The sequence below is a fragment of the Gopherus evgoodei genome, chromosome 7, assembly GCF_007399415.2.
Source record: "Gopherus evgoodei ecotype Sinaloan lineage chromosome 7, rGopEvg1_v1.p, whole genome shotgun sequence".
Taxonomy (NCBI): Eukaryota; Metazoa; Chordata; order Testudines; family Testudinidae; genus Gopherus; species Gopherus evgoodei.
Window position 1 is genome coordinate 42,109,947 of NC_044328.1, and position 23,041 is coordinate 42,132,987.

A 23,041-nucleotide genomic window follows, 5' to 3' on the forward strand; every position below is an offset into this window, starting at 1 on the left:
GTCTTTTAACAACTTACATGTGGTCAGGCAGATAGGAGCAAGGGGAGTGATGGCTGCTGAGAGACAGGAGCCCAGTCCCCTTACATGAAGGGACAAGATCCACTCCTACTGGCACAGGGAAGTGCCAGCAAGGATGGCTGCACCACAGGAGAAGAGGGCATTCACCCCTGGGCAGGGCAGGTTAGGTTATTTTTTACCCAGGATGTCTATAGGAACCCTACCTGTAGAGGCTGCAATGTGTATGTAATGAATTAGAGACTCCTCAGCCATCCTGCCCATACTCCTCCTTGACCAACACCACATACTTTTGGGCTTGCACTGACTGCCTGCAGGAGGAGGCAGTCTTGCTGCTCCATGGTACAGCTGTAGCCTCCCACTGGTACCACCCATTTAAACTGGCAGAAGCATAAACTAGAAGCGATGTTTTATATTTCTGCTGTTAAAACTGATCTGGCTAGCCACTAGTCTTTGCTGTCAGCCAGTTTGTTGTTTTAGATTGCTCCTCACAGACAGGGGAACATGCCCCCCCGCTACTCTTAGCAAGGATCAATAATTTCTCCTTGGCCACTGTATGTGGGCAGAGCCGGGACCCCAGACCGGCAGCAGGCTGAGCGGGTCCGGCAGCCGAGATCCTGGCTGGCAGGAACCAGCAGATGGAACCCCTGAGCGGCAGTGGGCTGAGCCACTCAGCCCACTACTGGTCTGGGGTCCCGGCCACCAGCCCCGCACAGCCTGCTGCCGGTCTGGGGTTCTGGCTGCCGGACCCTTGCCAGCCGGAGACCCAGCTGCTGGCCTAGGTGAACAGAACCCCAGACCGGCAGCAGGGTGAGCGGGGTCTCCAAGGATCACAATGGGCATTTCGATGTCCCCTACTGTGATCTTCCGGTCTGGGAAAAAAGTTCCTGCCTGCATCTTCCTGAACAGGCCACTCTTCCGAAAGATGAGTGCATCATGCACCTTTCCAGGCCAGCCTGCGTTAATGTCAATGAAATGCCCACGGTAATCCACAAGCGCCTGGAGAACCATAGAGAAATACCCATCCTGATTAACGTACTCGGATGCTAGGTGGGGTGGTGCCAAAATAGGAATATGCATCCCTCTGTCACCCCTTCACCATTAGGGAAACCCATTTGTGCAAAGCTATCCACAATGTCCTGCATGTTCCCTAGAGTCACAGTTCCTTCTTAGCAGGATGCAATTAATGGCCCTGCAAACTTGCATCAAAATGATTCCAACGGTTGACTTTCCCACTCCAAACTGGTTCCAGACCAATTGTTAGCTGTCTGGAGTTGCCAGCTTCTAGATTGCAATAGCCACCCGCTTCTCCATCGGCGGGGCAGCTCTCAATCTCGTGTCCTTGCGCCGCAGGGTGGGGGTGAGCTCAGCACACAGTCCCATGAAAGTGGCTTTTCTCATCTGAAAGTTCTGCAGCCACTGCTCGTTATCCCAGACTTCCATGACGATGTGATCCCACCACTCAGTGCTTGTTTCCCGAGCCCCAAAGCGGCGTTCCATGGTGCTGAGCATTTCCGTGAATGCCAGAAGCAATTTCGTGTCATACGCGTCACACGACTCGCTATCATCGTCGGACTGCTCATCACTTTGTATCTTAAGGAACAGCTCAAGTGCCAAACGTGATGTGCTGGCGAGACTCGTCAGCATACTCCTCAGCAGTTCAGGCTCCATTTCCCACAGAAATCACGCTGCACAGAAACCACTGAGAGAGAGTCAAGATGGCGCCAAACGTGGACAGAAAAACAGGGATTGCTGGGATGTGAAGCGATGCATCACGGGGCGTTGGGACAGGAAGCAGAATGACCCGCACCCTCCGCCCGCTTCCCACAACCCACGGCGCCAAAATGGGACAAGGTGCTCGGTGGGATAGCTGCCCATAATGCACCACTCCCAACACCGCTGCAAATGCTGCAAATGTAGCCACACTGCAGCGCTGGTAGCTGTCAGGGTGGCCACACTCCAGCGCTTTCCCTACATAGCTGTACAAAGACAGCTGTAACTCCCAGCGCCGCACACCTGCAAGTGTAGCCAAGCCCATATACAGTACTCAATCTGCTATTGTACCACAGGTATGTTTAGCAGAAAAAAGCATAGTATGCAAGAAGCACCGCTGGTTTTGATTAACTTGAATTCTTATAATCACTTTGAGGTTAACCCCAAGTAAAAAACAAACAAATAATCTGCCTCAGTTTACAGTGTAAACACGCAGTGATTAATGACCTGATTCAAGTCCCCATTCATCACATACTCCATGTTGTCTCTACAATCATAATCCCACACTTCTAAGTCACATTGATTTTTAAATATGCAGATAAACACTTATCCATCTTTTTTCTTTGTCTCTATCCCTCCCATCTTACCAATGCTAAGGAAAGTGTATAAGTGTCAGAAAATGGGAAATCCTTTATTCTAGAAGCTCCCCTCCTCTCCAGAACAATGGGCCTTTAATTGTGCCAGAAGGCTTTACATAAGCCGGATTCAAAGGGCATGTCTATTCTGAAACAGGGACTATGTATAAATAGCCCCTCTTTAATGCAACAGTCCATTCCCTATATAGATTCAGAATCACCTTTGCTGACTTTAGTGACAACACTGTATGGCTTTTCCTAGGGAGCCATCACAGATAGGAAACCACGAGCTCATGCTTCATGGACATAACTGAAAACCAGATTCCTACTGCAGAGCTACCTGTGGAGCTCAATTGCATTCCAGTTGCCATACATGGAATAACTAAAGATGAAAGAGGCTTGCACAGGTGAAACTGAGCATAGGCTTTCACTTGCAGAGTCTTCATCAAGGACAATACATGAGCTAGAGTTGGGGTTTTCACAACAAATTTTTTGGTGGCCTCAGAGTGCGGCCACCAACTTTTGCTGGTGGCTACTATGACAGGGTTTCCTAAAATACTTACTTAACCTTAGAAAGACAAATGCCGGTAAATATGCACATATACATGTCCAAATCATAGTAATTTATTTATGTAGAGGTTATAAAGGAATTCAGGAAAGCTGGCTGTTTCTCAGAAGGGACAATATTAAAGGCACAATTTCAAATTCCCCCAAAACAAAGGAAAGATAGGAAGAACAGTAGAAGCCAATATGGCTCCATCAGGAGTTCTTTAATGACCTGAAAATGAAAAAGGAATCCTACCAAAAGTGGAACATGGACAAATTGCTAAGGAGGAGTACAAAAGAACAGCCATGTAGGGACAAAATCAAAATGGCAAAGGCACAAAATGATTAGCAAGGGACATAAAAAGACAACAAGAAGTTCTTTAAATACATTAGGAGCAAGAGACAGACAAAGAAAAATGCAGGTCCTCTACTTCACTGTGGAAGGAGAGCTAAAAACTGATGACATCAAGAAGGCTGAGGTGCTTAATTCCTATTTTGCTTCAGGCTTCACTAAAAAAGTTAATGGTGACCAGATACTCAACACACTTAATTAACAAGGGGGAAGAGACTCAAAAGGGAAAGAACAGGTAAAAGAATATTAAGCCAAGTTAAATGTACTGTATTCAAGTCAGCAGGGCCTGATGAAATTCGTCCTTAGGTACTTAAGGAACTAGCTGAAGCAATCTCAAAACCATTAGCAATTATCTCCTGGAGGGCAGGCAAGGTCCCAGCGGTGTGGAGAATGGCAAACACAGGGCAAGTATATACTAGAAACTTATTGCGGTAGTACATGTCCACACTACCCTCCTTCTGTCCGTGGTATGTGTCCTCACCAGGGGCCCTTCCTCCAACTTAAGATGGGGGGTGGGGGAGCCGTGAAATTTGCAAGAGTAATAGCCAACAGCTGATAAGTAAAAACAGCATCTACATAGACACTGCATCGCTCTACTTACTCTGACATAAGACCTATGCCTCTTGTGGAGGTGGAGTTATGTCAGTGTAGTAGGGCACTTACATCAGTCAGAGCAAGGCTGTAGCATGTACACTGACATAATTAGGTCGATGGAAGGTGCCTTACATCAACCAAGGCACAGTAACTAGGACTATGTCTGTAGTACCGTGGTAAGTCAATCTATGCTATGCGACTCCAGCTATGTGAATAATGTAGCTGGAGTCAACATATCTTAGGTCGAGTTACTGCAGGGTCTATAACACGAGAAGGGAGGTCGACAAGAGAAACTCCTGTTGACTTACCTTACTCTTTTCATCAGGCACAGAGTACAGGGGTCGACTGGAGAGCAATCTGCTGTTGATTTGGCGGGTCTTCACTAGACCCACTAAATCGACCGCCAGTGGATTGATCTCAGAGCATCGATCCTGGCTGTAGTGTAGACATAGCCTACTTTTAAGAAGGGGAATAAAGAGGACCCAGAGAATTATAGACCAGTTAGCCTAACTTTGATACCTCAGAAGATGCTGGAACAAATTATTAAACAATTAATTTGTAAGAACCTAGAGGATAATACAGTTATAAGGAAGAGAGAGCACGGATTCGTCAAGAACAAAATCATACCAAATCAACCTGTAGGGAACTGCGGAAGACTGTGTTATGGCCTAGCTAGGGTATTTCCGCTTTCTCGGCGGCCGGACACTGTAGAACACGGCACGCCAGTTATAACTCGCTCTTAACTGGTTCAGACCAGTTTGCATGGCCCTTAGCCAAAGGGTGGACACCGCCTGTGGAAAGTCCCTGGCCTTTGGCCAAGTGGCGGACACAGCCTGTGGAAAGCCCGTTTGCTTATGTATGAGCTGTGTTTGTGTCTTGTATATATAGCTGTATGATCCCGGTCCCGCCTTTGGACTCCATACTAGGCCGAGCTTCGGTGTGCTGGGCTCCCTATCTCCGTGACAACAACACCAGGAGTCCCCGTTGCGGGGGTGTCACTTTGCCTTCATTAAAGCCAATAACTCACAGTGTGTGTGGGCCTCGTTCTTGCAGAGCACCCTGGGCAGGCCTGTAGCCTCCCAAGAACCTTACATCAACCTAATTTCCTTCTTTGACAGAGTTGCTGGCCTAATGGATGTGGGGAAACAGTAGATGTGATAAATCTTGATTTAATAAGCCTTTTCACACAGTCCCCCATGAAATTTTCATAAGCAAACTAGCAAAATGTAGTATGGATTAAATTACTATAAGGTGTATAAGGTGGGTGCACAACTGTTTTTAAGAGACCATACTCAAACAGTAGTTGTCAATGGCTTGCTGACAACTTGGGAAAGCGCATGCAGTGGAGTCCTGCAGGGGTCAGTCCTGGGTCCAGTAGTATTCAATATTTTCATTAATGACTTTGATAACGTAGTAGAAAAGATGCTTATAAAATTTGCAGACGACACATGGCTTGGGGGAAGCAGAAGTTCCAAGCATTTTGGAGGACAGGATTAGAATTCAAAATGACCGTGACAAATTGGAGAACTGGTCTGAAACCAACAAAATTAAATTAAACAAAACAAGTGAAAAGTACTTCACTTAGGAAGAAAAAAAAATGGACAACTACAAAATGGGGAATTACTGGCTAGTTAGTAGTTCCACTGGAAAGGATCTAGGCAGGGGTTATAATGGATCACAAATTGGATATGGGTCAACAATGTGACAGTTGGGAAAAAGGCTAACATCATTCTGGAGTATATTAACAGGAATATCTTATGTAAGACATGGGAGGTAACTGTTCTCTCCTTGGCACTGGTGAGACCTCAGCCAGAGTACTGTGTCCAATTCTGGGCAATACACTTTAGGAAAGATGTGGACAAATTGGAGCAAGTCCAGAGAAGAGCAACAAAAATGTTGAAAGTTTTAGAAAACCTGACCTGAGGAAAGATTTAAAAAAACTGGGCATGTTAGTCTTCAGAAAAGAAGACAGAGAGGGAACCTGATAACAGGCTTCAAATATGCTATGGGCTGTTATATAGATGAGGTAATTAATTGTTCTCCATGTCCAGTGAAGGTAGGATGAGAAGTAATGGGCTTAATGTGCAGCAAAGGAGATTTAGATTAGACATTAGAAGGGTTAAAAGTCCCACTGAGATACACAGGTAAGAAAGTAAGTGGACATCTGGCCAAGAGAGTCAATGGGAAGGCTAGAACTTTTAAAATTGAAATGATTCCCCTTTTGTTTGTCTGTTATTCTCAGGGAGAAGCAAATAGTGCAACTATGCTGTAAGAAGCTTGGGGCCAGGTATGAAAAATCATTGGTATCATACCTAGAAACTACTTATTTGAAACCCCAGATATGTAAGTAGATCAGGAAATGTCTAGGAAGATGCAATCAGGTTTATCTCCTTTTATTTCTTTATGGCTCATGGACTCCTCTATGCTAACCCCAAATGCTTTTGTTTTGCTTGTAACCTTAAAGATGGCGCTCAAGAATGTTATTTGATGCTTAATCCTTGTGTTGTTTTTTTTTTTTTAACTCTAGCAATAGCCTGAGTTTCCACATGTATTTTCTTTCTTTTTGTTTTAAATAAAATTTACCTTTTTTAAGAACAGGATTGGATTTTTGTGACTTAAGAGGTTTGTGCACATGTTGTTTAATTAGCTGGTGGCAACAGCTCCATTTCCTTTGTTTTTCTTCTCAGCTCCTCTACGGAGAGGGGATGAAAGGGCTGGAAAGTACTCCACAGGAAGGAATTCCCAAGTGTGCCTTCCTGGGCTCTCAAAGGGGTTTTGCACTTGGGTGGTGCAGCACCTATCAATCCAAGGTCAGAGAAAAGCTGTAACCTTGGAAGTTTAATACAAGCCTGGAGTGGCCAGTATTAACTTTTAGAAACCTTACGAGCCCCCACCTTCTGCACTCAGTGCCAGAGTGGGGAATCAGCCTTGACAGGGTGTATTGACTGACAAGGTATGTATGGCTCCTTAAATTTGTTCCTATGTTCCCCTTACCTGTCCTCTAAAGGGCTAGGCCCACACTGGAGTGATTACCAATCAAGAGCACACGAGTCTTGAGTTCCCTGAGGGTTCAATCCTCTTAGGAGAGTATAGCAAGCTCTCCCTTCCATGAAGTAATTTTGAGCAGCCAGCTCTATTGGTCAGTGCAAAAGGAGGGGAAGGGACACAGCTATAGCCCCATCTCCTTCCTGTCTCATTTGGGATGTCTGGGAATTAATCTGCAAACTATGAATTATTCAGTGTAGCAGTACCACCAATCCAGGCTGGCTTCAAGCCGGCCAGTGCCTCAGTTTCTCCTCACTCTGCTTGAATCTTCTAACCTGCCAGTCTGGTTCGGTTGCTGCAGAGAGTTCACCCTCCAGGTAAGTCACAAAGAAAAAGTCCATCCCTTTTAGGGTATCCAAGTCCAAAATAGTCTTCCATGCATAGTCTAAAGCTAGATATAGCCCCTCCTTCCTGAGGGTCTATCTGTATGACTTCCCAATAACTTCAGACCATTCTCTGGGCTTCGCTTTCACCCCTCCAGCTCTCATGGACTCCTTTGAGCCTCTCTCTGCTCTCTACTGACCACTAATGCTCAGGACTTCCTAGTTGGAGTCTCCCTTCTTCCTCTTCTGGCTCTCTGGGCTTATTTAATCTCCAACCCTGAAGGCCTAATTTAGTCTCTTGACCTACCTGCCATGTGACTTTGCTCATTTTCTGCACATGGTGAGGTGAGCAAAATATGTCACAGGTAGGGCTGGCCCCTTGTCCCCTTAGAGGGCCAGTGTCCATGACACCTTTAGCAATACTTGAATAATGAATTTATGCAACGGGCAGCAACTCATGAGCAGATGTGAATGTTACTGGCTGCCAGTTATTCACCCAGTTCTAATGATCATGTTCTGCTTATATTCCTTCCACCATATGTTCGTGCTGGGGGCGGTGCTAATGATAATGAAATTTTTTCATTCTGATTTTTTGAGGTACAGTAGGAAATGCTTTGCTAGAGCCCAGATCATCATATCTACTGCATTCTCCTGATAAATCTGGGTGCAGTGCCATCTCAAAATTACTTCTCTAGTCATAATATTTACACAGTATCAGAAAGAAGTCTCATATCCAACACTGAACATGGAAAATCAAATGACTGTAACTTATTATGGACAAATTACTTGCTTCTCTGCCAATCTGTCCCTCTCCTTGAAAAATAAATCTCTTCTCTAGTATTTCCCTCCATCTATTTATGCCCAGATCCTCTTTCTGCGTTTCCTCATATTTTATGCCATTTTAAGAAGTTCCTTGCCTCCCCATTATCCATTGTGAGGCATTTCACTTTTTTGTTAGGTTCCATGTGAGGAAGATTGTGCCACTTCTTCTAAGTTAAGATCTTCACACATGGATCTCCTCAGTTTTCTTTTAGGATCCCAGATCAATATGTAGAGAGCAGTAACAACACAGGGCTGAGCTGAAGGAGTTTACTCTTCAGTGGGTAAAGTGCAAACGGAAACTGATTTCCCTTTCCAGCACTTAGTTTGGATAGCAACCTCAACTGAGCTGGGGTCTCTATTTTGGTCTCTATTAACACGAGCGTAAACAAAGTAAAATGAATCTTGGGTGACATGCACTCCTATGCAGAAGGTCTGTGCACATTTATGTCCTCAAAAAAGTTCTTACACAGAATTAGAGTGGGACTTCAGTGACGCACAGGCTTTATGCTGGCCCTCTGCAAAGGGACGAATGTTACCCCCTTTGTGCAAATAATTCTTGTTTATTTCACTTTGCTTCCTGGCTCACAGAAGATGAGCTGTGGGGAGCTAGAAAGACATCAATACATCATAGGAAACCGATTTTGATGCTCATCCAGTCCCCACTAAAGTCAACAGAGGTGGGGGGAGAGAAAGAGAGAGAGACTGCTTGACTTCAATAGGAGTCTGATCCAGGCTTTGACCCTAATTCTTATCAACTCTTATGAGTCAACTACTTTTACCATCCTACCTCCTAAACATTCTGTCTCCATTATTTTATAGGACAGGTCCAAATTATTTTTATGAACAACGTGTATCTTTCATCTGACCCTTCAGTTAAACAATCCAGTATTCCTGTGATGGGAAAGACTTCCCATCAAAAAATTAAATTCAATATAGATTAGCATTAAGAAATAGGGAATTATAGAAAAATATAATTACCTATGACTGGAACTTTTTTTTTTTTTTTTTTAAAAAGATGCCTTTCGTAGCTGATACTTGAAGGAAAGAGACAACAAGGAGGGAAAGTACTCTTGATTACAGCAAGGTACGGGAATTAAGATGACCTGGGTTCAATTTCCAACTCTACCACAGTCTTCCTTGCATAAATCTTAACATTTCCATGTCTCAATTTCCTCATGTGATAACATTATTTACCTACCTCACAGGGGTGCAGTGAACATAAACTCACTCATATTTGTTAGCTGCTCAGGTACTACCGTGACAGGAGACGCACACACTCCCAAAGTACCTACACAGCGTGATAGCATGCACATGGACTTTATTTAACAAAGGTGTATGCAGAGGAAAGCTAACATATAAGCAAGATTGTAAGAGCTTTAAAAGAACACATGAAGAGACAGAGGATGGGAACACATACTGTTTAATAAGCAAAGACAGAGTTCAACTCAACATAGAACAACACTGGGACAGACATGCAATGTATGGGGGTGAAGATGGGGATATAACTGGGGAATTTGGACAAACCCGAGTCCTCAAATTACACCCTAGAGTTATCTTAAATCTGTGACTCCAAGAGTGTACCTTATCTAGCTGTGCTGTTTACAGGAGATGCTATTTTCTGTAGCTTAGTTTTGATTTAATATGGTTTTCTCTTGATTTTTCTAATATTTTTTCTTTATTTAAAGGGCCACTTGCTGTTTTAGGGATAATCACTATTGTACATTTGCAAAGACATCGAAAAACTTCTGCTGGGGGGAGGGAGAACAGGGAGCGCTTAAGTGGTAATTGACCTGGAGCCCTTAGTCAGAGCCATAGGGTAAAAGACTGCTCCCAGGAAATACTGCCATTGCCAGCAGACAGTAAGGTCTTGGGGAAAACTCTGTTGGACAAGTTATATAGAATTTAATAGAAAATTACAACCTACAGTAATTTCCAACACAAACCTACTGGTGTCATTTATTAAATTGCATAGGACTTCTCTCACACAGGCTAGGTCAGCACAAGACTTGACAGGAATAGGTGACCAAAGTTTAAAATTCTCTAATAATGTCATTGGAGACAAGATCTATGTCACAACATACAATATTCATCTGCTCATTTATAGGGCCTGATTCAAAGCCCATTGAAAGCAATGGAAATCATTACACTGACTTCAGTGAGCTTTAGATCAGGCCCATAGGTTGCATCTATACCAGCATACTTTGTAGTTGTCACTCCTCATTGCTGCAGTTTCCCGCATGTAAGAAGCTGTCTGTTCAGATAGCATTCAGATGATTTTACCATTGCACTGTCTAACCCTATAGTAGTGAATTACGGGTCCTAAATTTGCTAAAAGAGGACCAGAACAGGTTCCTTTTGTCAGAAACACTCAGCCATTCTGTTCTTATTTTGCTATTAATTTTTGTCATCAAGATGAAATATCAAAGCCAATGATTTATTCTTACTTCCAAAGCAATCTAGATTAGAACAACATTAAGCTATACGAAGTGATAAAAGAAGAAAAACATGACAGGAATTAAAGAAAGAGAAACAGCAGCAAGTCTAATTATAAGCAGCAAGATTTGGGAGACCATACAATAATCAGAAGTGATAAGCCTGCATTCGAATCCAGTTTCAAAATATCCTCATTCATTTTTCCACTATCAGGGTGTGGGGGAGTGGGGGTGGGGAAAATCATGAGAATAAGTTGAATTCATCAAATAACCTAGTTTTAGCCATTGTTCAGAAATGAAACTGCACCACCTACTGGATTTCTATCCAAACTGAATCAAGTCAATTACAGGTTTGATTGATAACACCAATATTTCTGACTTGCCTTTATGTTAAAATAAAGTATTCACAAGTAGTAGCCAGTCTCAGTTTAGGTATAAATCTCTCTTGGTCTCAGTCATAGGTCCCTCAAGGAAAGAAATCCATTGCCAAATGGCACATCATTGCCAGTACGGTGGCTCTCTTCCTGCAATCTCCCTACATGGGAACTAATTTGTAAAGATAAATTTGGAATTAACAGTAACCTCCAAAGGAAAAACAAAAAACGAAAAAAGGATTCTGCACCCTTTTTTGCTTCTTTCTGATGTATAAAGAAAGCCTGAAAGGTATTTTTGGTTGGTTGGTTTTAAAAAAAAAAAAAAAAAAGTTTTTTCCCCCGCTTTGTTCATTAAAGTGGGAAGTGAAGTCTTGTATAGTCTAGAACAGTTTATAGTGATTGGAAAACTAGTAAAATTGTGATATCACAAGAGTAAAGAACATGAAAGTTGAGTATCTAAGAAGCGAAGGGATTGACTCTTGCATTTTGGTTTTTTTTGTGTTTATTTTTAATAATACAAACTTATTTAACTGCAGTGACTGATTAAGATTTTGGAGGAAAAAAAAGACCTCATTGAGACATGAGAAAAAAAATCAAGCATGGAGTGTTTGTGGGGCAGATCTTGATGTTGTTTTCTTATAAAATCTGTTAAAAGGTTGGTAAGGGTAATAGGGTGTTGATATTTAATACAGCTAGGACCTAAATATTTTTAAATCTCCCTATAGATGTACACATTTTAAGACCAGAAATGACAACTTTAACCATCCAAGTCTGACCGAATTTTACCCAGCAATTCCTCCATTAAGCCCATAATTTCTGTCTGAGCTGTAGCATATTGTTTAGATGGATATCCAATCTTAATTTAAAGTGACCAATTCCCCATCAAGTGACAGAGAATGAACCACATCCCTTAGTGAGATATTCCAATGATTACTCACTCACTGGTAAAAATGTACTGCTATGTCTAACCTGAATTTATCAAGCTTGAGCTTCCAGACATTTTATCTTGTTACACCTTTGTGTGCTAAATTAAAGAGCCCTCCAACTATAAGTAACCTTTTACCCCGTAGGTACTTTTTGAATGTGATCAAGTCACTTCTTAACTTTCTCTTGGATAAACTAAATAGATGGAGTTTTTCACCACTCACATCCTCACCGGGGCCGGAAGGCTCACCATTAACATTTGTGTCTATGTATCTCAGGAGACCTCCTTCCTGCTTAGATAGAAGAGCTTCCTTTGCTTTTTTTCTTTTTCTGAATGCCGTCCCAGGGGTCGTTTTCTTCTTTCACTCCTGACTGCTGTTCTGTGCCAGCTCTAGTGGCTCTCAACACTCAGTTGAAGGGGACAAATAAGCAGGCTGGTAGCAGGGCCTGAGTGAGGGACGATATCAGCATCTTAAGGGCCTAACTGGCTTCTACTACTTGAGCTGACTGCCTGTTCTCCTTAAGTGGGTTCAGAGAAGCAGCAGGAAACAGGAAGCTCCCTGAGGAGCTGGTGTTAATCAGTCCAAGCTCCTGGGGGTGCTAGAGAGGCACATAAGAGGCTCCTCCTCCTCTCTTCTCCCTGCAGCTCCTGTTACTTTCCGTTATTCCCTCTCACCTTTTCTCCCACCTGCCTGTTATGTCTCTTGTGCCCTCCTTCCTCCAGCACAGCACTCTACTCTATGCATCTAGAGCAGAGAGAATACATATGCACCAGCAGCAATTTTCTACATCCTAGGTCTTAGTGGCACCCCCGCCTAGCCCCAGTCTGGCACCTGAGACCGCCACCTCAATTTGCCTCATGGTAAGGCCAGCCCTGACTGGGAGACAACCTTAGAGAGAAAAGATGGGTGAGGCCTGAGCTGAACCTTGTCCTTATGGGATACAGTGTAAGAAGGCTCTGATGTAAGGGCCCTGAGCTCCGACACTCTCCTAGCTGAGGTTATCACCACTAGAAAAACCACCTTGTATGAGAGAGAAAGCAGGGAGCACATCAGGAGTGGCTCAAATGGTGGACCCATCAGTCTGGAAAGGACTAGATTAAGGTCCCAAGCTGGGTTAGGCTGTCGCACTTGCAGGTATAGTCTGTCGAGATCTTTAAGGAAATGGCTGACCATTGGGTTCGTGAAGACTGAGTAGCCATCCGTGCCTCGATGGAAGGTGGAGATGGCGGCCAAGTGGATCCTTATTGATGACATGGACAGAGCCTGTTGCTTAAAAAGATGGAGGAAGTGGTCCAGTATAAATGGCACCGAGGCGAACGACGGCGACTGATGGTGCTACTCTGACCAGATGGAGAACCTCTTCCACTTAGCAAGGTACGTCGCCTTTGTGGAGGGCTTTCTACTGCCAAGGAGAACTTGCCTGACTTGATCAGAGCAGGACAGCTCCACTGCATTCAGCCACAGAGCTTCCACATTGTGAGGTGGAGCGACTCGAGGTTCGGGTGCCGGAGGCAAGTGGTAGGGTGACCAGAGTTGCCACAGACATTTCCAGGAGCGATGTGAACCAGTGCTGGCATAGCCAGGCCAGAATTATCAATATCACTAGGGCTCAGTCCCTGTAGATCTTGAGGAGCACCCTGTGGCCTAAAGGAACCAGCAGGAACGTGCGTATAGGAGACGGCCTCCCCATGGAAGTAGGAATGCATCTGCAATGGAACCTGGGCTGTGATTCAGGAAGGAGCAAAATAGCTGACACTTCCTGTTCCGTCGTGTAGCAAACAGATCTATTTGGGGAAAGCCTCAGTGTTGGAAGATTGAGCTCACTATGTCCGGCCAGAAGGACCACTCGTGGCCGTGAAAAGAGTAGCTCGTTCCATATCCCAGGGAAGTATGATGCCTGCAGGTGTATCGAATGCTGTGTGACTTCTGTGTAGAGCATGAGGGCTTCGTGGCATAGGGGAAAGGAGTGTGCACCCTCGTTTGTTGATATAAAACACTGCCTTGGTGTTGTCCATGAGGACTGATACGCATCTCCGTGATATATGGGCAGTGAAAACCTGGCACGCCAGGCACACTGCTCTCAGTTCTCAAATACTGATATGCAGAGCAAGGTCTGCCTGAGACCAGAGGCCCTGTGTCCTGAGGTCTCCAAAAATGTGCCCCCATTCCAGAGCTGATGCATGTGTCACTAACGAGAGGGATGGTGGGGATTGTTGAAGGAGACTCCTGCACAAACTACCTGTGGGTTGAGCCACCACAGGAGGGAGTCTAGTATTGGGCGAGGCAGGGTTACAGTGCTGTCCAAAGCATCTCGAGCTGGTCGATATACTGACTCTAGCCATGACTGGAGTGGGCGAAGCCTGAGTCTGGCATGCTGTACTACATAGGTACAAGGGGCCATATGCCCCAGAAGTTTCAGGCAGTTCCTTGCTGTAGTAGTGGGGAACTGTCTGAGGCCCCATATGATGTCACCCAGTGACCAAAATCTGGCTTCTGGCCCTAGCTTGAGTTAAGTCTAGCACTGCCCCTTTAAATGCTATCCTCTGCACTGGGTATAGTGTCTATTTGGCCTCATTTAGAAGGAGACCCAGTTCGACAAACATCCTTCTTATGAAGCCGACTTGCTCTTCCACTTGAGATCTGGAGTGACTTTTCATCAGCCAGTCAACAAGGGACTGGAACACCTGTACCTGCTGCTTGCGCAGGAACGCTGTGACGACTGCCATACACTTGGTGAACACCCAAGTTGCTGCTGACAGGCCAAATGGGAGAACAGTAAACTGATAGTGGCTGTTGTTCACCACAAACTTGAGGTATCATCTTTGAGATGGAATTATTGCTATGTGGAAGGATGCGTCCTTCAAGTTGAGGGCGGCATACCAGTCTCCTGGATCCAATAAGAGGATAATGGAGGCCAAAGAGACCATGCAGAACCTGAGTTTCTTGATTAACTTGTTGAGTTCCCACAGGTCCAGGATGGGCCTGAGGCCATCCTTGGCTTTCAGTATTAGGAGCAAAGGGGCAAGAGCTTCGACTCCCGATATTTCCTGAGAAACCTCTTCCACTGCCCCCACTGAGGAGGGAGTGCACTTCCTGTATGAGAAGTTGCTCATGAGAGGGGTCCCTGAAGAGGGATGGGGAAAGGGGGGTGGAAGGGAGGGAGGGCACAGAATTGGATGAAATATCCCCTCAACCATGTGGAGCACCCAGCGGTCCGAGGTGATACGGGACCATGCATGACTGAAAGGAGACAGGACGAAAAGGAAAGAGGATGGATCCAGTTGTAGTATTGGTGCACCGCCCTCGACTGCACCTTCAAAATGGTGGTCTGGGGCCAGGCAGTGGCCGGGGCAGGCCTGAGCCCTGATGAGGAGTGCTGCCTGCTTCTACTGCTCCTATTCCTCCTACGAGGAGCATCCTGGCGGTTCCGGGGTTGGTAGAAACTGGAGGGAGGCTGTGGATGGAAATGCCTACACTGAGTGGCTAGTCTATGGAGCCCCAAAGATCTAAGGGTGGCCTTTGAGTTTTTCGGACTATGGAGTCTCTTATCCACCTAGTCAGAAAAGAGGGCTGAACGCTCAAAGGGGAGGTCCTGGATTGTTTGCGGGACCTCATGGGGCAGACCAGAGACTTGCAACCAGGAACCCCTACTTATTACAACCCCTGTGGCCATTGTACATGAGGCTGCATCTCCTGGGTCCAATGCTGCCTGTAGGGAAGCTCTGGAGACCCTCCTCCACCAATGCCGAAAACCGTGCATGAGAGTCTTGTGGCAGCAGCTCTGCAAACTTGGCCATCACAGTGCAGACGTTTTGTGTGTGTCTGCTCACAATGGCCTGTTGATTTGCAATGCGGAGCTGCAGTCCTCCAGTGGAATAGACCTTCCTGCCAAAAAGGTCAAGTCTTTTTGCCTCCCTATTCTTAGGGGAGGAGCCTTAGTAGCCCTGGGATTCTCGCTGATTGGCTGCATCACCCACCAGGGAGTCAGGGGGGTGGGTGTATAAATGTTCATAGCCCTTAGAAGAGCAAGTACCGCCTCTCATTCCTCTTAGACATAGGAGCCAGAGAGGCAGGGGATTTGCCACAGGGTTTTTTTGGTCTCTATAATCGTCTGCTGGAACATGCTGTGGCTGCGCCGCCTGGTCTGGCCCGCCGGAGCAGGCTGCGGCTGCGCTGCCCAGCCTGCTGGAGCAGCTCCAGTCAGGCCAGAGACATCATAGAATATCAGGGTTGGAAGGGACTTCAGGAAGTCATCCAGCCTCCCCTGGCCCTCCCCAGATAAGGTGGGAAGGGATGGAACGGGGAAAGTGTGTGGGTCCCGGGCTAGGGTGGGGTCATGTAGGGAGTGGTCACAGGGGTTACTCCACAGACCTCCAGCTTCTCCTCCTCCAAAACATTTCCCCACCAGTTGCTGTCCTGGTCCATCAGGGTAAGCAGCTGGCGCACCAGGACACTTTGTTTACTTAGGTTTATCTCCGTACCTGCGGATGCTCGAGGTAATCAAACCATCTCGGCCCACCAGCGGCTTATCTTGATGGCCCGGGAACCAAAGTTTTCTGACCCCTGAATTATAGGGTTGGCTTATGAATGAGTCATAAAAATTTTCCATTTTTACTTATCCATCGGGGGGGAGGGGTGGGCTTATAAACTAACCGGCTTATGATCGAGTAGATAGAATAAATGATAACTAGGAATCAGTTAAACTTTTTTAGAGCCTGTGGTCTTCCTAGTAGGCCTAATTCCTGAACTACATGGACAATTCCCATGACTGATGAGTGCTCAATATGAAGAATCAGATGATTTACTAGATAAAATAGGGCTAAGTCAGGGATTCTCAAATGGGGGGTCATGACCCCTCAGGAGGTTGCAAGGTTATCATCTGGCGGGGTGCGAGCTGTCAGCCTCCACCCCAAACCCCACTTCACCTCCAGCATTTATCAGAGCATTAAATATTTATTTTTAAAAAGTGTTTTTAAATTTATAAGGGTGGGGTCACACTCAGAGGTTTGTTGTGTGAAAGGGGTCACCACTAAAGTTTGAGAACTACTGGGCTAAGTCAACTACATGGCCCTCACTAATTTCACTAAGGGGTGCAGACAGTTAACTCTGAGGATGTGGTTGTAAAATTTGCCTTTTTAATAGGTTTGGGATTGTACGAGTCCCCAGTGCTAACTGTCTATGTCATCTATAGTAGTGGACTCTATACTCTGAATAAAGAATGCATCTGTGACATACCAGAAGATGATAGTGTTGCCAGAACTGAAAGAATGACTGGTTTCTGTATTGACTGTACATCTCCCTACAGTCAGGCGAGGAGGACCATGTACAATACAAAGACTGTGGTTCTCGTTTTGGGCAGCAGCCAAACTGAGCTCAAGACAGCATGGAAAAAGGATGGAACACAGATGTCTGTGTGTCACCTCTCTACCTTACAGACTGTGGAGGTGACTAGAGACTAGAGCAGTCCCTTGCATACACTGGAGCAATCACAGATATTGTCCTAACTGATGTTATTCTACAATGACTCCTTATGGAGCCATCTACCAGAACAGAATAGTCAGTAGGCAGTGTGGTCCAACTATGCCTGCTCACTCCCCTACCATATCATAAAGGTCTTGTGATGCAATGAGGGCCAGCACAGGACAATCGTGCTGGCTCTATGCTCGATGGGGAACCCGCTTCTGTGCGGGACTGGCTCTAGGCACCAGCGTTCCAAGCATGTGCTTGGGGTGGCTTTTTTCAAGGGGGGGGCACTCTGGGGTTTTTTTGCTTCGGCAGCAGCATTCAGAGGGTTTTTTTGGGGGGAGGGGGCACGCTTGGAGTAGTAAAAAACCTGGAGCCGGCCCTGCTCCTGTGACAGTCTTTAAGGGCTGCTTCCTCTCCCTTTGCAGGCCCTGTACATCACCAGTGCAGTGTAAAATAGGACACTGAGGAAGGCAGAATCTAGCCCTCTGTTTACAAACAGATCTGACATTTTCAAAGAGAAGATTATTTCCATCCTCCTACAAAGGACTTATTAGTCAGCATATCAGGTTGGGGGCACAGCAGGCTGCATTCTCTACTCCAAACAGGTGACCCGGGGACCTCTGCCAGAAAGCTAACCAACTTGGCAATAATTGGCACACTTTTAAAATGCACAATTCCATCAAAATAAATACAAAAACTTTTTTTGTATTATGAAAATAATTAAAGTATACTTTTGCTGCAAACAGTTAATTAACAACACTATTTTCTGGTCCATGCACATTCCTGATGACATTATTAACCATGCTAGCATGTGCATGCCAAAGTTAAGTGAAAGAAGCCACATTGGCCTCTGCTTGTTTTGGAAACATGGATCAGGAGATGGAGAAATCAACATTTTTCAAAATATAAAATGGAAGAAATTGGTAGGAAAATTAAAATCACCTTCCAGCTGTCTTGGTAACATCCTTTTAAATGACTGAGTCTGAGAACCATGACCTGATGTCCCCTGTTGAAGGGCCCCTCTGTATGGGACCAACTCTCACTGTGAGCAAAGCCAGACTGAGTAACTCACCTAGGGAGTCTGCTCCATTCTCCACTGTTTCATTCACCTTTCTGGCAACTCTGGCTACAGCTTCCCCCATTATTTTCTCCATGTAGGCACCACGCCCAATCCCACCAGGGAAGCACGTCCACAGAGGAAACTGTCAATGAGGAAATAAAAACAGTCAGGGTCCAGTGTGCTAGCATATCATGAAAGGGACAAGTAAAAATAGCAGTCAATGTGACAGGATTTATTCCTGGCAAAATGTTATCAATCAGAAGTTAATATCAGGACTGCTATTAAACAGAATCTGCTGCATTTAACCTCACAAATACTTATCCCCATTTAACAGATGGGGAACTGTGGCACAGAGAAATTAAGTCACTCGCCCAAGGTCCTACAGGAAGTCTGTGGCAGATGAAGGACTTCTACCCAGGTTTCTCAAGTCCTAGGCTAGCACTCTAATCATGGAACATCCTTCCTCTTACACTTCCTTTCTACTCCACTCTGCAGTGAATAGTGAATGTTTACAATGGGTCAGATACTCCACCACCCTGCATTTTATGTAGTCATTTACAGTAGTACAAAGTAAGCGTGAAATACTACTAAATCAGAAAGAGCAGTTATTTGCATGTGCTTTCCACTAAGTAACTACATAAAATACTCTATTTTGGATTTAATTAACGAACAGACTCCATGAACTTCAATTTTAAATCTCTCTTAATTACTCGTTACTGTCATTATTGTTGCAGCATCCAAAAGACTACAGAATGAGTAAATGTATCTTTAAAATTATTAAATTGCTTTGAGTTGTATTCTTAAATCAAAATTGTCAGTTGTGGCTATCAAAATTTAAAAAAAAAGACATTTGTAGATTCTTAATAATATTGATTGCCTTTTGTTAAACCTATTTTTCCCCTAATAATTAAATACTGAATTTTCACACCAATATAAATATGTAAATTAAAAAAATTAACAAGTCCTCCCAAAACCAAACACACCATACCTCACAAATTGAGCTCCATATGAAGATTTTAGTTGTTCAGGATGTCAGAACTCCTGACTATACATTAAATCACAAGGAATCAGATGACCCTACAATCTTCTGAATATTTACCTGTTGGACTAGATTATCCCTTGTGCTCAGATGGCGGAAGGGTACAATAAGAAAAAGAAAAATCTGTAATGTTCTCCTTAAATTCTGGAGATTTTCTTTATTATATGCAGAGGCCTCTCCCCTTTCTGCCTGCAATGTGCCCCCTGCCCACCCCTCCACATACATACACACGCACTGCTCCTGCCAGGGAAATGTGATCAGGGCATGGGGGCTTTCCCAGCCCCGCCCAGCACTCTTGCCGGGGAGCGGGGTCGGGCGTGGGGACTTGCTGGGTGAGTGGAGTGTGGCAAGCCCCCGCATCCCAACCCTGCTCCCCAACAGGAGCACCAGGCATGTGGAGTGGGGCAAGCCCCTGTGCCCCAACCCTGCTCCCTGGCAGAAGCACTGGGCAGATGGGGGGAGCAGAGGCACCCATTTTTCTGAGGGCCCCTAGGCATAGGCCCCGTTGGCTTAGTGGCTAATCTACACCTGGTTATATGTTGTCCCAAGATCCATTTTTGTTGCCTCGCCAGGGCGGAATGTCTACTTGATTCCCTATAGCGTGTCTTTCACATAGCATGACTCAAAGGTAGACAAAACGAGTATATATGGCCTCATTTAAAAATTCTTAGAAGCAATGCTCATAATAAGTAATGGAACACGAGTTATTTACATACAAATTGAGGCCTGGAAAAAACATACAAATAAGCATGGAAAAAGAAACCAGAGAGACAATACACACAAATGAAACTTAGGTATATCCAGAAGAGTAACTAACTGTTCAGTTCACTAGTCCTTACAAAAGGACTTGTGTTTTCAGCAACCTGAACTTTCCAGCAATTAAGACAGCAGGCCTCTAATACCAGGCCTTCTCTGTAGTCTTCTCTGTGGGGATTTGAATTCTAGGACACACTGAATCCTAGTAAAGAGGTAATGGAGATCACTTACTGAGCAGAAGGCAAAACTCTGCCTGTAACTACCTGTCCTACCACCAGCCAACTCTAACCTTCACCTGGAAGTATGCAGAAATGACCTCTAGGAAGCTATCATAGTGATCGATTAGGGCATTGGTTGAATGTCTTAGGATGCAGAGACCAGTAGCAGTAATGCTCAGTGATGGATTGGACTGCCCCTTTTCTGAGCCCACAATACTCGGAAGCTATGGGCTTGAAGCAGAAATTAGTGGGTGGAATTCTATAGCCTGTGTTATGCACATCAGATTAGATCATAATGGTCCATTCTGGCCATAAAATCTATTAAGATATTTTGTTTTCTAAGGTGATCTCTGGCACTTCTGCTAGCATGAATTAATAGAAAACTGGGGAGACAAACTACAAAGAATTTTGGCTTAAAAAGAATTGTAAGAACAACAGAGGAGCCAAAATGGGAAAGAAGTAGAAAAGGACCAGTGGATGCATCTAGTAACATCATGCAAGAAAGGAGTAGCCTAGAACCCCCATCTGTAGCTGGTCAAGCAGCACATCTCCATGTCATGCCTCCTTTGGATGCTTTTGGTATCTATACTAAGGAGTACGCCTAAGCTCTCCTAGACAGTGATTCAGCAGCAGTGGTCCTATATTTAGTTGAGTGAGTGGTAAAAATTAAAATACTAGACTGGTGGCAGAAAGCCAAGACTTCTGAACCAAGATACCTTTCCATGCAAATCTGACACTAAATTGGGCAGCAATATTCCCTACGCAAACCCAGGTGATACTACAACCAAATGCTGTCACAGTCTGCATTGATCCAACGCTGCTTGCTTTTTCATTGATGGGGAAAACTAAGGACAATTAACAGCAATATCTGCATACATCCTACAATTACTGCACATGCCATCCTGACGCAACTATGATGAGGCAGAGAGACCCCAAAGCCACAAAAGGTGGCATTTCACCCTCTCCACACTTCCATGATCAACTTCAAACTTCTAACACCACGATGTACAGCATAAGTAGTTGTTTGTTTCCAAATGTCTCCCACTTTAGGGCAGGAGGAGAGGGGGATGACCTTGTTCTCAGCGCCTTTGCAGCAGGAGCACTCTGCCAAAATGCACAGAGCAGGAAGCAGGCTGCGTGCATTACAATAGCCTCCTTTCACTTTCAGCTGCGGGGCTCTCACTCTCACTGTTTCCTGGACCTGGTGGATGCAACCCCTCGGGCCACCGGCAAAACGAGTTCAGACTACTGCATGTTAGCAGTCTGCATTGAGAAATGCAAACTCCCAGGCGGCATTGGCAGCCCCACTCCATAGAGGAGTTCGGCAATATCCACAGGCCCCGTTGTGTGTGAGGAAAGCTCTTTTAATCTTTTTTTGTCTGTGTGAGATGAGGGAAGAGGGAAACGATCTCTTACCCAGCACCAGACCCACGCTGCTGCTGCTGCTCAGCCTGAACTCCCAGCTCCGTCTGTCCTGTTTCCTCCAACCATTGTGAAGAACAGCAACAGCTGCCTCTATGGCTAAACTGTAGGGGGGTCGGGGAATCCAATGAGGAGGACCTGAAAGAGAGCAGCAAAGGACCCAGAGCCAATAAATGCAGGAGCTCTGGCAGCGGGTTAGGCATGAAGGTGAAGTTGACTCCTTAATCACAGTTCCCAGTTACTTGTTCCAAGGTCAACATATCTTAGGGAATTCATCCATGTAAGATTACTTTTTTTTTTTTTAAAGAAATGTCACCAGAATAGACTGTTGTGCCTATTTATATTAGGAATTATTTATTAATAATTAGAATAAGGATGTGGGCTTTGACTGGTTATAAGTCAAAAATACATCTCAGGTCACCCCCCCACTGACACACCTCTGTGATCATTAGACTGTTTTGAGATAGGTAAGATACTGCACTTCCTGACCTGAAGCTTTACCTTTGCTTCTGTGCAATATGCTGCCACAAGTCACACCCTCACCTCACTTCTAAAGCTCCATGTACATTTGGAGTTAGGGTATGATTCCCTATTCACTAGAAATACTTGCAGTAGCTCCCATCGGGCTAGTGCACTAAAAATAGTAGTGTAGCCAGGGTAGTGAGAGCCCTGGCAAATAGCAGGATGGGATAGGCATGCCGACTACATGCCCAGGGGGTTCAGGCGGGTTTGTACTTGGCATGGCCTATGCTGCTGCGCACTGCTACCCATGCTACCCCAGCTACACTGCTATATGTAGAGGGCTAGCTCAATGATAGCTAGTACAACTATGTTTATGCAAGCAAGAAATCACACCCTCAGCTCCAAGTGTAAACATGGCACACCCTAACTTTTAGGGTGTGCCACCTGAGGTGACCCAAGAGGTATTTTATCATTTATAGCCACTCAAAACCCATTTCTTCATTCAAGTGCTATTTGTAAAATAGAAGGTGTGGAGGGATACATGGTATGTAGCCGCATATTATGTAGAAATAAAACCTTTGGGTTAGAGAATGTTGTGTCTCATCTCCTTCACAACATACAACATTTGCATGGCTGGGTCACTGTGGGGGTGACCAAGAAGTCACAGATAGTCAACACTGTCACAGCCATTCAGATGTGTTCCTTATTCATTTGAATATTAATATTTTCTTTGTAAAAGAAGGTGCAAGAGAGATGCTGAGGTGGCACAAGTGGGAATAGGCGTTGGGGGTGAGAGGGCGGAGCTGATGTGGCACAAACAGTAACAAGGTTTAGGGTTAGA

The 23,041-nt window shown here is 45.0% G+C and overlaps 1 protein-coding gene across 8 annotated transcripts in view; it reads right to left on the reverse strand.

The window, feature by feature from the left end:
* LRRC20 (leucine rich repeat containing 20) overlaps window positions 1-23,041 on the reverse strand; it is a 203,836-nt gene that overhangs the window by 168,933 nt on the left and 11,862 nt on the right. For 5 of the 8 annotated variants that reach the window (XM_030570536.1, XM_030570534.1, XM_030570533.1 and 2 more), the window contains exon 2: window positions 18,316-18,445. In XM_030570536.1, coding sequence (XP_030426396.1) covers window positions 18,316-18,397 — 82 coding nt within the window. In that variant the 5' untranslated portion in view covers window positions 18,398-18,445. Of the gene's footprint in view, window positions 1-18,315; window positions 18,446-21,732; window positions 21,877-23,041 lie in introns of all 8 variants that reach the window. The other 3 variants (XM_030570532.1, XM_030570530.1, XM_030570531.1) reach the window with 1 other exon arrangement.